Here is a 17,320-nt window from a genome sequence, read left to right on the forward strand (position 1 = left end):
TTTATATATATATATATATATATATATATATATATATATATATATATATATTATATATGTATGTTTTTACATATAATATACATATGTATGTATTTTACAATCTAGAGTCTTTCTAGTTTGTCCCTTTATAGAGAAAAACTTTCAAAATATTTCACAGATATTTCCAGATACTTCAGAGGAATAGCCTGCAGGACTTGTTGAGACTACATTTCTTCAGATCTGATTTTCTTATCTGTTTTTAGTCACAGTGCTTGAGAATTTCAGAAAGGTTATGAAACCAGTCCCCAACTAGGGCAGAGGTGGGGGTCAGCCTATACAAAAGGGTTTCAGAGATTTCAAGGTTCCCAGGTGCAGATCCTATGCACCAAGACTGTCAAACTTACTTCAGTATTAAACCAAATCACCACATATAATTAATCTACTAATAAATAATGTTTCCCCAGAATTTGACATTTGGTGCTTGCAAAAAGAACTTAAAAATTATAATTGGGCCACCATGCCTGGAGACAGTATATTCATTTTCAAAATTATAATTTTTAAGTTCTCTTTGCAAGCAAGAAGAGAATAAATGCATGATTAGTTTATTCATTCATGAGTTGATCTGTGACAGTCTAGCAGGGGGCAAGTGGAAGACAGTAGGACTAGAAATAGGAAGATTAGGTAACACATTATAATAATCATATAGATAGAGTGACTGGGTTTATCTTTAAAAAAATGGCAGTGAGAATGAAAAGGGGGCAAGATAAAACTGATATTACTATCAAGTTCAGAAATAGGTAGAGAAAGAAAAGAATGGTTGAGAAACCCTTTACGCTTTATTTATACTGGTGTTCAATAAAGTTTTACACAACATAGTTTTGAACCTAACTTGGAATCCAACATTGGCAAATCATATTCTCTGTCTTATCAGAGCTACAGTTACACTAAAATTTAGTGAAGAACTCAGTAGTTACCCAAATCCTTAAATTGATAGTTAAAATTTTCTCAAAATACTGTGATTTTTTTTTAAATTACACAACTAAAAGATTTAGACCACTACTGCACTGATAAAACAGAACTACTTTACAGGCTAGGTTATTTAGCCAGCTTCTTAAGGTATTAAATTTTAAAAAGTGATTAGTTACATATTCAGATTTACTACATTTCAAATTGGTTGCTTTGAAAACTATATTTCAAATAAATTGTACATATATATTACTGTAATAGTCCTGAATAAAATTTGTCTTCACCACTGCAACTTCTGATTCTGATTTTCTTATTTCATTCTCCCCCCAAAATCCATACAAGAACTGATTCCCAGACTTCTAGAAATGTAAAAATAACAGATTGCCTATCAAATAGAAAAGCACATATTAAATATATTTAATGCCCTGGATTTGTTGAACTCTCTTTGTAAGTAATTATTTTAAAAAATCTTAACCTAAGGATTTTTCAAGATATCAGATTTCACTTTGGTTCCTTAGGCTAGAAGTCAAATAAACTAATTAAAAAAAATCAGAAAACCAGCTTTCAATTATGTTGATCCTGTTGAAACAGCCCCTTTGCTACTGCTCTTTGTCAGTAAAAACAAGTTTCAAGAAAATTCAAGTTTACTGATATGAATCATCAGCAAACATGTAAGTGTCTACTAAGGGTCAAGAATTGAGCTGAGAATCAGAAACACAAACATATACTAATATATTGATAATAATGAAACACTTAATTCACAAATAGTGATCTATTCATTTTTAAGCACCAATACTCAGAAATGAAAAAACTACAAATGAATATTTAAATAAACATCAAGTCAAGTGAATAACAACAATATGTAGAAGAATATTCAAGTTTTAGAATATTCTTTGATAAAGTTCTATACTCAAAATGAAAGTAAAAGCAAACAAGGTCAGGGCATATAACTGCATACGTTGCATTATTTAAAGATGACTAAAAAGGAGACTATAAATTTGAAAATACCTACTAAGATTTTTTTGTTTTTCTAAAATATTAACTGAAAATTTTTCTCCAATGAGAATACAAGTTTATTAACTACTTCTTTTTTCATTACTGCCCACTCAAAGTTTCTACCAGCCTTCTAATATAAACACATACACGTTTTTCCACACCAAAAGTAATACAAAGAAATTCAGACCCTCAATGTTTTAAGTCTATTGGTTATAAATAACTCATGTTTTCGTAAATTTGATTGTAAATTAATTTCCTAGTAAAAAACAATAGAAATAGATTACAACTTATCAACAAAAGTTGCTGAGCATGAAAGCAGTTCAAATTTAAAAGGTGCAAAACAGTATAAAACATGTTACTGTAACCTTTTTAAAGTTAACTAAGTAATTTATGAAGGAAAGATAAATTTCTCTAAAATTCCTAAAAGTAAGAGTTTTGATCCAAACTGAACAAAATTAAAAAACACAACTGGATCTAGCCTTTTCAGAAAAAATTAGTGGGTAGGGATATAGCTCAGTGATAGAGCATGTGTTTAGCAGATTTAGAACACTGCTGGATTCAACCCTTGATACCAAAAAAAAAAAAAAAAAAAAAAAAAGTAGTTTAAAACAAGAAAAAAATGTGTGTTAGTTTGTGATAGCTTCAGTCCTTTGGGAAATAACATTTACAACCAATTACTATAACTCCACCATATATGTCCTTCTGATTTGGTGTGTTTTAAGATATGAATATACAAGCTGGGTACAGTGGCCTATAATCACTGCTACTCAGGAGGCGGGGGCAAGAGGATGGTAACTTCTAGGCCAGCCTAGGCAACTTAGCAAGACCTTGTCTAAAAATAAAAATAGGGCTAGGAATGTACCTTGGTGGTAAAGCACTTATCTAGCATGCATGAGACCCTGGGTTCATCCCTAGTACTACAAAAAGTAAATAAATAAGAGTATATTCTAAATATAATTATATAGCAAAACCATTTATGGCAAAGTTTAAATGAAAACAAGATGTAAAATACATTCCAACGTATAGTTAATATAGTATTATGGGGACTCAGGGAAGAGTTACAGGAAAACAAACATAAAATTATTATTAGCCAAGTATTAGAATTAATTCTCCAAAAGTTATTTCAATCAATTTAGGGGTAAAACTTTGATTAAAAAAATGCACCTTCATTTGTGCTTAAATCATAGGTAAAATAAGATTAATACACCAAAATCAAAGATAAACTTTTTTGGTGGGGAAGGCTGGGTAAGGAACCCAGGCCTTAACAAGCTAGCTAAGCACATGTTCTAAACATATGCTCTACCACTGAGCTATACCTCTAACAAAAATAAACATTCTTAAATTTATTCTTTGGTGAAAGGGGTAATTTAAAAATTGAAATAACTCTAAAATATTAATTCAGCTTCATAGGAAAGAGAAATGTTAGCAAATTATTTATCAAAACCTAAAGAGACACAGGATTAAAGCTACTTACAATCATACCAATTAAGATAAATCTTAAAACGTAATTAGAAAAAAACAGAAGCCAAGAGTGGAAGCACTGTCATTGGTTTCTCAGTTAAATCCTTTATATATAAAAGTTTAAAGGTCTCTCTTTCAGACATTAAACAGTTCTTTAAAATGCCATGTTAAGACATTACTAAAAATCTGAATTTGACACATTCATATAATATTTATTTCTAAAAAAAAAAAAATCATATCCTAAATACAAAAGCAACAGAATAAGAGAAACAGGCTTGAACTGTTTTCCCCCCTCTCAGTTATTACCACCCCAGCAAAACAAAACAAAAACAACTCTTCAGAGGTTGCCAGAACCCCAGAAGGCATTTCCACATAAAAGAGTTAATGGGCAGCTGGTCCAACTAACTAACCAGTGACCATTTGCAAGCCTCCTAGGTATATTCCCAGCAGAAACATTATCAGATTAAAGGAATTGCAAACAAACTGGGCTGAAACCTTTCTTTGTCCAAACCCAGCCTCTTCTTCCTGTGATGTCATATTACAAATCGAGCAAGCCTTTCTTTTTTCACTTCAGAGAAAGCCCATCTCACAATACAGCTGGCAACCGTGGAAAAGGACTCAATTCAACAAGAGCTAACTTGCTTAGGAATTTACTTCAGAACTTTCAAAAGATTCTTCTGCTTGTGGCCATCTAGAATCTACTGCAGGAATACCAGAAAGGAAAACATCATTTAAAAGAAGCAAGCAAGAAAAAAGGACTAATTGGGAATGTTTAAGTCTCTGAAACTCTGCATTGAAAAGATAAATAAGATTAATCATTTAAGCTTAAACATTGTGGATTGTAAAGGAACTCTGATTCTGAAATACTCATCTTGACTACTGAAATACAAGTTTATAAGACAAAGAGCTGTGTACCCATCTTAGAACACAGCTTTTCTTTTCATTTGCAATCCTGTGGGTTGGCTTCACTGACTGCATTTTCCCATCAGTTAACTAAAGCTTGGATTCATGGATTTTCTGGAGACTAGAAAATAAAAATATTTTCCTGTTGAAGAATCTACTGGAAACTTTACAGCAACAAGTTTCATGTTTCTTTCATATATTTTGGAGAAAAAGGAAATATTTATAAAACCACCCAAAGATCCAAATAATTTGCGAATAAATTGGATGTTATAATGGTAGCAATCTGAATATCAAAGGAGACTACAGCCAGGGACCAGGGACCTACGCAATTTCTTACTGTAAGTTTGAAGTGCCTTTATAATGGTAAGCGCTAACAGCTCTCAATGCCCCTATGATGACTCCTTTAAGTACACTTTATATGGGTGCATGTTCAGCATGGTGTTTGTGCTTGGCTTAATATCCAATTGTGTTGCCATATACATTTTCATCTGCACCCTCAAAGTGCGAAATGAAACTACCACGTACATGATTAACTTGGCAATGTCAGACTTGCTTTTCGTTTTTACTTTACCCTTCAGGATTTTCTACTTTGCAACACGAAATTGGCCATTTGGAGATTTGCTTTGTAAGATTTCTGTGATGTTGTTTTATACCAACATGTATGGAAGCATTCTGTTCTTAACCTGCATTAGTGTAGATCGATTTCTGGCAATTGTCTACCCATTTAAGTCAAAGACTCTAAGAACCAAACGAAATGCAAAGTTTGTTTGCATTGCTGTGTGGTTAACTGTGATCGGAGGAAGTGCACCAGCAGTTTTTTTTCAGTCTACCCACTCTCGGGGCAACAATACCTCAGAAGCCTGCTTTGAAAACTTTCCAGAAGCTACTTGGAAAACATATCTTTCAAGGATTGTAATTTTCATCGAAATAGTGGGATTTTTTATTCCTCTAATTTTGAACGTAACTTGTTCTAGTATGGTGCTAAGAACTTTAAATAAACCTGTTACATTAAGTAGAAGCAAAATAAGCAAAACTAAGGTTTTAAAAATGATTTTCGTTCATTTGGTCATATTCTGTTTCTGTTTTGTGCCTTATAATATCAATCTTATTTTATATTCTCTTATGAGAACACATACACTTGTTAATTGCTCAGTAGTGGCAGCTGTAAGGACAATGTATCCCATCACTCTCTGCATTGCTGTTTCCAACTGTTGTTTTGACCCTATAGTTTACTATTTTACATCGGACACCATTCAGAATTCAATAAAAATGAAAAACTGGTCTGTTAGGAGAAGTGACTACAGATTCTCTGAAGTTCAAGGCACAGAGAATTTTATTCAACACAATCTACAGACCTTAAAAAGTAAGATATTTGACAATGAATCTACAATATAAGCTGCCTGAACTAAAACCACTGGAACTTCACTGGGACAGAACCTCCAAGTTCCTTCAACTGTGAAAACTGTTCTCTTGGAAAACTATTTCTCCTGACCTCCAAAAGACAACACATGGACATTTTAATGTTTTTAAAGAAAATTTGTACTCAATGTGTTAAGCATTAAAATATACTCTATTCTTGTATACTACATTTTATTTTTTCTGAGCCACTTTAACTTGTTCCTTCTTCATTAAAAAAAAAATCTCTAAAAAAGTTATTCAAAGTCTAAAAGTGACTATGATTTAAGTCATGTGGTGACCATCTATATACTGATTTTTATATTAAATGATTTACTCATACTAGAAGTTTTAAGTATTTAATATTTATTAAATATTTCATTTCTATTTCATTTTGAATTAAAACTACTAATCATGTATCTTAAATTATAAATAAGAGCAATTTAAAATAATAGTTTTTATTATAGGATTTCTCAAAAATAGTTAAAAATGTAGTCTTCTGTAGTAGAATGACATACTAACACTATTTGAAGATACTTAAGCAGTGACACTGATAGATGGTATTTAAGGGTTTTATCTTTGAAGGTAATTCATTAAAAGAAGATGCTGTCAAACTATACAATATCCTTTGAAATTACTACTTTAATTCATTTTTCTGGACATAAAACCCAATTTCAAAATGATATGTGTCACAATAATTGAGAACAAAAAAGTAATAAAATATTATTTTGCTAAGTAAATTTTTTTAAAATAAAATGCTATTAGAGGTATATTTTTTAGTTCATTTATGTACAATAAAGAGTATGTTAGATTTTGAGTATGTTTGAGAAACACCAGAGGTAGTGAAATACAATATTTAGTACTTAGGAAAGTGATATTCAACTTATTTTTTATTTTACTTCCCTCTTCTGACCATTTGAAGCCAAATACTAAATTGTAGAAAATGTTGTTTAAAGTAGCAAAATGTTAATATATGGCAAAATAATGCATGTCAAATAGTTTTATTAAGAACACAGTTTCTTATATAAAAAGCAACAAAACAAAACATATAATAAAACACAATCACATTTTCATTATAAAACAAAAAAGGCAAGGCTTTGAGCTATATTTCAGAAAAAAAAAAAAAAGCATAACTACACAAAAACTCTCAGTTTTCTCTTTTTTCTCCCAAAATCCAATTCAAAGTTAACTACAACAGAATGTCTTCTACATGAGAAAAAGGACATGTAATTGAATCCATCATTCAACCTATCTGGTTTTCACCATCTTATTTTTTCGAAACCTGGATGCAAACTAGACAAATTTTAAGATGTACATTTGATATTTACTACTCTCTGGGTTTGGGCTACAATGACTTCTGACAACTCAAAATGATTTGCTAGATTAGTAAATTCATTTTCAGTAAACTAATTGTGGGAGATTTTCTTTAGGGATCTGGTTTTAGGTAAACCTAAAGCCAAACAAAATTAATGAAAAAATTAATATTTATATTCCTTTATATTCCAAGAGAAGTGTGTGTATGTTATATAAGGTTCTTTAATTTCATACCACACTCCAGAAAAGATATTCATTATGCACTTTTAAATGTGTATTTTTGAGTTGAAAAGCAACTAACAGCCTACCCATCTAAAAGAAGCAGAGAGTTACATAACTTGAGATTTCTCATACCATTCCTCTGCTTAAAGATCTGTGAGTAAACAGGCTGGATTCAGCCCCCCCCCCCCCAAAAAAAAAAAGATCTGTGAGTAAAACCCAAGGTAAGATCACAAAGCATGAATATTACTTTAAAATATTAGCAAAATACTAACTAGAGAGTTGTTAATACTATGATTACTAGAGAAATTTTTGTTGCCTTCTTGTCAATAGGAGGGTACATGAATCAAAGTTCTTAAGATTCTTCATAATTTGATACACAGCTGATACTTGTTTTCTCATCTGGAACCTCAAATATGGAATACATCTTATCTCTATAGACAGAGTACTAGAACAAAATTAAAGTTATTTTCCTTTGTTAGTGTTACAATTTAAGGTAAACTACATATTCCAAGGATTTTCTCTTTCCTCTTTATTCAGAAATATCTATAATAAAATTAGAACTAAAGATTTTACTTTTTACTTTTGAGCCCTTCCCTTCCCCTGAAAAAAACTGTCATTGCTTTTAACATCTTCATAAAAGTAGATGATTAGCTAATCTTCCTTCATATATCAACTTCCTTCAGAGGAACACAATAAGAGGAGAGTTTTTTTCAGGGTTTGAAAACAGCTTTACAGCATCCTAATAATTGGTTATGAACCTAAAAATTATCTTTTCTTAGAAAATACCAATTGAGTAACTAATCCACAAAATAAATGTCCTGTGCATAACGTATTAGTAGAAAATTAAAAGAAGGAAGAAACTGAAGACCCAATCAGAAAACCTTAATATTTACATTCAAAATACTGAAAATAAATTTGAAGTATAAATCATAATCATAGGTACTGGTAATTAAAAGAATTAGCCACTAAGCTGAGGAACAGAAAATAGAAAATGATGTTAACTTCATCTTTCCAACTGACAAACATTTGATTTATGAATGGAAATAGCTATTAAGAGTCTAGAGCAATTGCTTTTTGATGCTGCAATCTTGGACCCCTGATGAACCAGACACTTTGTTTTTTGTTAATATATATTACTATGGACTAGAAGAATTTTTACTACCTTCTAATACTCAAACTTTTAATACTTATATGCCAATCCAATTCCAGATGTTGTCACAAACGAGGGAAGATGTAACCTGGTATTCATAGTTGTGAATAAATTTTTGCATAGAAACAATTTTATAAACAGTGCTTGGATGTAAATGAAATCTCAAAGTAATCCTAAACGGTTTTTACAAAACTCAGATTGGGGGCTGCAGTTGTGTGGTTCAGTGGTAGTATGCTCACCTAGCATGCATGAGGCACTGGTTTCGATTTCTCAGCACCACATAAAAATAAAGACAATAAAGTCCATCAACAACTAAAAACAAAATATTTTAAAAAATAATAAAAAGTAAAAAATAAATAAAAAACTCAGATTGGCATGAAAACTAATTTACCCATTTATAACATACATGACTTCTAAGGAAATAAATTCCAAATTGAAAAGGACTAATGATATAGGACACATTTAAAACAAATATTATTAATGATCAATAATATTTCTTAATTAATATTTTCCAGAGGTCAATATGTACATAATCTTAAAATCATTAATTCTGAAATTTCGATTTTATCTCATCATTTTTACTTGTTTCCTGACCATTTTATAAAAGAACAAAGAATATCAATTAAATAAGACAACAGGTCAGATAATTTTAAAAAAATAGAAAATTAACTTAAGGCCAAATTCTCTACCAAGTCCTTCCCCCTCCCTCTCTCAAAGATTTACTACATTATCTTCTTAAAATAAGGATATGAAATTATCTCTTTCACCTGAAAAGCAGTGGTAAAATCAATACAAGAAATAGGACCCCAGAAGTAGGGGTAATTCAAAAATTTATAAATCAATTTTCAAACTCAAAATTTGCTTTACTCATATAGATAAAAATCAAGTGAGTTTTTTTTTTTTTTATGTGTTGCTGGGGATTGAACCCAGGGCTTTGTGCATGCTAAGCACATGCTTTACCACTGAGCTACATATAACCCAGCCCTGATTTTTGAAAATAATTAAAGTTTAAGAAGATGTTAAGAGTGAGAAACAAATATATACCATATACTTAGAGGTGAGTTGTAGTTAATAGCCACAGTTGTAGTTAATAGCCACAGCTGAATGTGCTGACTTCCATTATCTTCCTATCAAAATGGCTTCTGGAAAATTCACAATTTAGAACTGAAAGGGCCTGGAGGTCATTTGTACCTTAAGTTGGAGAAACTTAAGAAACTAAAAAACTAAGTAACGTGCACAGAGTCACTTAAGAATTTAAGGTAGAGACTAGGTAGGAACTCCATTGTTTTGACTGATCTAGATCTTTAATGGTGGCCAGAGCACTGGCACATGAAAAGGAAGAGAACTTGGCATACTGAAAGGATTATAGCAAAGTCAAGGCATCTGGAGTTATAAGACTGAGCACTTATATGGTTATAGCTCACATTAAGACCATGTTAACAGCTGAGGATATTTAGAAAGTCTTGAAGGATATCAAGTAGGAGACTTGATCAGATTTGTATTTCAAGATCCCTCTGAGGGGCTGGGATTGTGGCTCAGTAGTAGAGCACTTGCCTAGCACAGGCGGGCGCAATCCATGTTCCATTCTCAGCACCACAGAAAAAATAAAGGCATTGTGTTGTGTCCATCTACAAAAAAGATTCTCTCTCTCTCTAAAAGATCCCTCTGATACAAGGTACAGATGCATTTGTTTTGGGCAAAGAAAAATACCTGGTAGTTATTTTCTTATATTGGTTGTGCAATAACTGCCTAACTAGATACATCAAGCTTCTTGAGGAAAGGGACTATGTTTTATACTTCTTTATATATAGTCTCTACGGGGCCTAAAACAAGATTGAACCAGATTGGCATGAAAACTAATTTACCCATTTATAACATACATGACTTCTAAGGAAATAAATTCCAAGTTGAAAAGGACTAATGATTGGAAGGAAGGGGTCTAGAGTAAAGAACAAGTTAGATATTATCTGCCTGCCAGATTAATTTTAAAAAACTAATACCTATTTTACATAGTTCCTATTCTAGGTATTAAAAGTATAGTTTTAATAAAACTTCTATATCTACAAACACAAATATGTAAATAAATAAAAGACTGCCTTTTTCTTTACCAAACTGATGGCTCATTTAATTCTTCAAAAGCACCCCAACACACACAAAAGCAGCAAATTCTCTTTTGTCAAAAAGACTACAAGAATTCAACTCTTACAGTTATCAACCTTTCATTTATCAACTTTAAACTGCATCTGTGAACCCTCACTATTTAGATGAGGTCCAAAAATTGCTAAAAGAAACCATTTTGTCAGGTGCCTGCACACTTAATCTCATGGCTGAGGCAAGAGGATCACAAGTTCAAGGACAACCCCAGCAATTTAGCAAAGCTCTAAACAATTTAGTGAAATTCTAATTCAAAATAAAAAAATAAAAAATAAAAAGGACTGCGGATGTAGCTCAGAGGTAAAGCAATCCTGGGTTCAATCCCCAGACCAAAAAGAAAAAAAGAAACCACTTTGTTCTTGAAGACATTCTTCATGGAACTATCTTATTTCTTATTTGGAACAACTATTTTCCTAGATTCGCTGCATCCTAAGATTTTTTTTTCCTCCTATTGATTTCTCTCTGCACTGCTATGACAGTTTCACTTTTTCTTAGATTTCATGACTTCCCTTTTCTTGAAGACTTTTTTCATTTGCTAAAGTGTATTCTCCAGTAATTTCATTTCAAAAAGAATAGTAAAAAAATTATTTCATTTTGTCCTCAAATATTTATCCAGTAGACAAATGAGAATGGCAATGCTGATCTGAATCTTATTCCCCAGAAAAGAATTTATTATTTCTCCCTGGAAGCTTTCACAACTTTCTCATTATCTTCAGAATTCTGATTTTCACCAAAATATATTTATTCATCATGCTTGGCACGTTGAATGAGCCCTTCCCATCTGAAAACTTTTGACTTTCATTAGCTCTGCAAATTTTTGTTATTATTTATTATTTCATCTTGTCTACTTTTTCTGATTGTTCTTGTGGGGATGAACAGAAAGATAATGAAACCAAAGTGCTCCCAAATATCAAAATAAGAAACAGTGTAATAGCACAATAGTTTGTTATATTTTTCAACTAGGAAAAACTATGTTTTCTCTTTAAAAAAATTTTTTTCCAAGTTTGGATTTACCTAGTTTCTGCACCACTTCTGTCTATGGCACCATCAGGAAACCCTGTGCTGTTATGTATACACAAAATTTGGGGTGGGACAGGGTTAGGCATATACAGAAGGTCTACAACTTACAATGATTCAAATTATGATTTTTCTTAACAATGTGTGAAAATAATACATATTCAATGGAAACCATACTTCAGACTTTGATTTTGATCTTTTCCCAGGCTAGTAAAAGCCCTATGATACTCTTTTAATGCTGGAGAATAGCATCAAGTCACAGCTCCCTGACAGGCATGTGATCATGAGGGCAAACAAATAGCACTCTACAGTACACTGTTTAAGCTATCACATTTTTATTGTTCCAAATAAGAAATGTAAAGTATTAAATATGTTGATAAGCTATCACATCCAAATAATGGTAGGGTAAGGTATTAAAAGCATTGGCATTTTCAACTTGGGATTTACTGGGACCTAAACCATCATAAATTGAGGATCATCTTTATCTGTATAGTTTATGTACTGCACAACAGTATGGGGTTTTAGGACAAACTCTGCATACCAAGGGCTTTGGGCGCTGTGTCTGGAGAAGCATCATTTTCTAATTCATTAGTTTTGAGGGAGGTGCATTTTCCTGATTCTTGTTGGCTGACATGGCCCTTGGTAGGGCATGGGTCCAAGTGTTTCATGTTCTCAAAATGTGGTTCTCAATGTGTAGCACTCAGAACAGCAGCAGCAGCATCTCCTGGAAACATACTAGAAACACAAATTCTTGGACACTGCCTTGGAAACTTTAGGGTTGCATCCAGCAATCTGTAATCTGTGTTTTTATAAGGCCTCCAAACGATTCTGATGCATGTTCAAGTTTGAGGATCACTGCCAGGTAGTACTTTGGAAAATTCCTGATTATTGCCAAACAACTATTTACTACTTGGAGCTTGCAAGTTTCCTTAGAGAACTCTATGTCCCACTTCCATCAGAGTCCTTTCCTGTGTGTATACTGTGCTATGGTCTACTATACTTTGTCATATCCAAATACAACCCTCATAAATGAATCAACACCTCCACTTTCCTCCATAGGTTTTCCAGGACACAGTCCAGGCATTGCTGGGTTTCACCCATGTGTGCACATGTATTTCTTTTTTATTATATCTGTAGGGTTGCAGGGGGAAAGATGGTAAAGGTATGTGATCAGTACTCTGCTATTATGAACCAGAACACTTCTCATTTTTAAAAGTAATTATTTTACAAGAAAAGTCATACTATTTTAAAATCCTTTTACAACAACTAAAAAATTACAGGGGTTTTTCATCAAAATAAAGCAAATCTTTGTATTATGAACAACATATACTTCTATTTAATTCTCCTTAAAAAATGATACTTTGCCTTTACCAATTAATAATTAGTTCATATTTTAATGGACATAAAATATAAAAATCACATAATTATTTTAAAATAAAAAATTGTCTTAATTATTTGAGTATAAAATATTCACACAAGACTAAAATTTAGGCTTTTCAGGGACAGAGGTTTTATGTAGAGTACTTGATGAACATAAGAAGCAGTTTATTTAAATAAAAATGACTACTTAAGACTTAGCACTAAAATTATCCCATTTGGCTCATACGTCTCATATATAGTTTTTGCTGACAGCCAAAATAACTGGTTTCAGAACTGTTAGGCAAAAAATGCTATATTTTACATTGTGGTCTCAATACTTCTTCAGATCAAAAAGACTAAAACACACATAATTCAATATAGTCTAGTCACTGAAAAGAAGGAAAAAATATATGGACATATGTTAAAAAAAGAGAGAAAGACGTGTATATTTTCTCACAAAAGATTACAGAGTTATTTCTAGAGAAATAATGACAAAGGTCAGGGATATAATTTTTGCATTATTATGGCAATTTTTGTCATTTTCTGTCCCCTACATGCCATTAATTCTTCATTTGAACACTGTTGTTATGTGTGGTACTAGAGAATCAAACTAAGGGCCTCACACATGCCAGGCAAGCTACATATCCCCAATCCTTTAATTTTGAGAGCGGATCTTGCTAAATTGTCCAGGCTGGCCTTGAGCTTACCATTCCCCTTCCCTAGCCTCATAAGTAGCTGGGATTACAGGTAAGAGACACCATGCCCAGCTCTTCACTGAAACTTAACTGTGGAAAACTATTCTCAGAAGACTATTTAAATATGTGTGTTCAAATAAATTAGACAGTAGTCTAAAACAGAAAGTAGTCAAAGTGTCCAGTATTTCTATTAGAAAGATAATGTAAAAAAATTATATTTTCAAGAACAAATTAAACTTACTAATTAATAACAGTCTCCTACTCTGCTACAGAAATTCAGATAGTTTATATTTTTCCTCTTTGTTTTATGGACATCCAGAATTCCAGAGCCCATCCACAGTATTAGGAATCTGGTATTTATTTTGTTTATGATTCACATACTAGTAAAAGACAAGTCATTTCACTTCTCTACCTTCCTCATTTCAATGCTTAGAAGAAAAAATCCTATAAGTAACAAAACTTAATTTTTAAAAAGTAGCATTACTTAGTTGTAAAAGAAAAAAACTTTAAGACAAATCATCTTAAAATATGAAAAGGCTAAAATGATAAGAATGACTATACACTGTAATTCCAAAAAGGAAATGAACTCAAAAGATAGTAAGATTATGTTAGTTGTTGAAGTATTCTTAAAGAGTATAATAAACACCTTAAAGAAAAATTATCTTTTATACTTTAACAAAAGTAAGGAACATTAAAACTCAGAAAGACTAAGAAACAAACCCATCTGTTTCCTAGTCCATATTGCCTTATCATGTTCTAAATTTAGCACTTATAGAAAAAAAACAAAAATACTTTTTTGACAAAAGTAGAAAATATTAGAAGACAGTAAGTAAATTAGTAAACCCATATATGTAAGAGCCACAAACATACATATTGAAATGACTGGGTTGTGATAGTTCAGAGTTTTAAAACCATGCCATAAATATTATGCAAAGAGAAATGCCAAAAAATTGTCTTACTTTAAAATTAAGGGTAGGTGAACTCAAAGAACAACTGCCTTTGAGTGGGTCTAAATTTTTATTAAACTTACTAATTAATAACAATCTCCTACTCTGCTACAGAAATTCAAATAGACAGTTTGTATTTTTCCTTTTTGTATTCTGGACATCCAGATTTCCAGAGCCCATCCACACTACCCTAGTTAAGAAATGAGTACAAATTTAGAAGTGAAAATTCTAAGACTAATTTAAGTAATTCTCTAACATCATGACTGCATACTAGGCTTTCTGAATAGAGTATATGTACTTCCATGCTCAGAAGTTAAGCCCAGAAGATATTTCCTGGCTATTCCTACAGTTGCTGTCTCCCTTGTTTGTACTTGAATAATGAACTAACATTGCAATGTTACCTACTGACATGAATCATAACTAAAGCAATGTAACAAATGCCAACTGCAATGTAACAGCTAACATTCCCTATATTCTGGCAACATTGGAGTTCAGTAACACCTTTTTTCCCCTAAACTTTTTCTATTTTGAGAAGGCAGTGGGGTGGAAGAGCAAGGAGAAAAATTCTCCATACATTATAGTAGCCAGGATAAACAGGTCTAATACTATTTACCTGTGTTCTCTGTTATTAAGAAATCATTGCATGGAGAAATAAGAATTCTGATATTTTTGATTACTGTTCTCATAAATGCTCACAAGAATTCTGAATGGTAAATGTTACTGTTCCCATTTCACGGATAAGGAAATGTGAGATAGTGAGACAACTTGCTCAGAATCACACCAAAACAAATTACATGACATCTCTGAACCTCAGGTTTCTTTCTCTTTAAACAGGATTTACCCTTCCAGCTTCTGTGAAGATTAAATGTGATCTGGTGATCCAATCCCAGGCTCTTTCTACAGCACAGTAGTACTCACAAAGATAAAGAGACAAACAGATAAAACATGAGGAAAGAAACTAGTCATGACATTGCAAATTTCAAACAGTAAACTAATACACACAGAGAAACAGCACAGAGGTTGAGTATAGCCTTAGGAACTAGAGATCCTGAGTTAAAATTCTGGCTTTGCCAACAACTAGTTTGATGACAAGGGAAAGTTCTCAAGTTTTCTGTGCTTCTTCATCCATGAAATGGTCATAAGAAGAGTATTTCACAAAATTGTAAGAAGCAAATGAGTTAACACAACTTTTTTAGTGCTTGTACAAATATGCAAAAGCATTACTTATTATTGATATTTCTACACTGAATGCCAAGTGGGGATCATTTTGGTGTTGGTCTATATGACAATCAGGAAAGACTTCTAAAAAGTAGGCAAGTGATGAGCTTTTTCTAAGCACTGATTCTATTTATGAGCTACCTAAAGGATGTTCCTGAGTTGCTGGATTTTTTTGAGATGTCTGAATTTCTTTAGTTCTTTGTACCAATTCAAAAACAAAGAGATTGTGTAACATGTATAACACAGACGATGTGGTAAGGAGGGGCAACATGAATGGACAAGTCATAAATACTTTTCAACAGTGAACTCCAGCAATTTCTCCTGTGTATCAGAGTGTTTTAAAGATTAAACAAAGGGACCAAAAAAAAAAAAGGATAGACTTAGGGTCAAACATAGGGTGCAACTACTAGAAGTGCCTTGAGCAAAGGTTTGAACATGAAAAAGATTTTACTTTTAAAACCATAAACTGATCTGGATCATGAACTTGGGTTTATGTAAGCATTTAATACAGAAGACCTACATTGATTTATTATACTCATCTTTGTTTCTTTCCATTTTCTGGGGTTTTATTTTCTTTCTTTTTTTTTTACAACATGAAGAATCACATAAAAACATATTTATCACCTTATTGATCCTTAAGATTTATAAAGAAAAAGTGATTTTATTAAATTAAGCTTTTATCCTTAAAAGCAATCATCTATTTTCACCTCAGTGGATAATTATTCAAAGAAAAAAAGAGAATTATTCACAGGAACTAAGTTACTTTCCTCATTTTGTTCATACTTGTACTGCATATTTATATTTTAAAATTCTCCTTAGAATTTTCTTTAAATTTTGGAACTTACTCTTTATATTCTTCCCTGTTGTGCTACCTAATAGGCCTAACTACATATTCCAGTGGTAATAAAAAGAGTGTGTGCATTGTTTAACAGAAATAATGTGACTCAGCAACAGAGTGCTTTACTAGAAACCAACATGGAATTTGGAATCAAATCAAGAGGAGTTCAAATGCCAATTGGGTGATCTGACATAAATTACTTAACATTCCTGAACCAGTTTCTACTTTTGGAAAATGAAAAGTATCAAATTCATAGGATTGTTATGAGAATTAAATTAAACAGACACTTTTAATGCACAGCACACTGCAGCTGCTGAATAAATGTTATATTTCCCCTTCCATCCATTACTAATTAGTTCCTGGGTGGGGCACAGATATTCAGTGACTCTCTCCCCTCGCGTGCAAACTAGAATCACATCTACACTTTCTCCTTTGCAGAGTTAGTGTAAAGAACCAACAGAGAATTTCACTTGAAAGCCCTATAAGAATATATGTTCATCTAGAGTCATTCAGAATTCTGTTACCCTGAAGAATGGCCCACAGATTAGCAACATCAGAATCATCCAGGAGTTTATTGGAAATGCTGAATATCAAGCCCCAACCCAGACCTACTTGATAAGAAACTGTATTTTCACAAGCTCTATAGATGATTCTAATACACATTAAAGTTTGAAAAGCATTACCAAAAAAAAAAAAAAAAAAAAAA

General features: G+C 32.1%; 2 protein-coding genes and 1 non-coding gene across 8 annotated transcripts in view; 1 reads left to right on the forward strand and 2 right to left on the reverse strand.

Moving 5' to 3' along the window:
* Rb1 (RB transcriptional corepressor 1) overlaps positions 1–17,320 on the reverse strand; it is a 163,609-nt gene that overhangs the window by 64,805 nt on the left and 81,484 nt on the right. The gene's annotated exons all lie outside the window — the stretch shown is intronic.
* Lpar6 (lysophosphatidic acid receptor 6) lies at positions 4,136–5,886 on the forward strand. Its single transcript, XM_015484287.2, has one exon. It carries the CDS (start codon positions 4,666–4,668, stop codon positions 5,698–5,700), a length of 1,035 nt encoding a protein of 344 aa, XP_015339773.1. The 5' UTR covers positions 4,136–4,665; the 3' UTR covers positions 5,701–5,886.
* On the reverse strand, positions 9,289–9,363 carry Trnaa-agc. Its single transcript has one exon. It is a non-coding gene; the product is annotated as a tRNA-Ala (tRNA).

This window comes from Marmota marmota, unplaced genomic scaffold, assembly GCF_001458135.2.
Source record: "Marmota marmota marmota unplaced genomic scaffold, marMar, whole genome shotgun sequence".
Classification (NCBI taxonomy): Eukaryota; Metazoa; Chordata; class Mammalia; order Rodentia; family Sciuridae; genus Marmota; species Marmota marmota.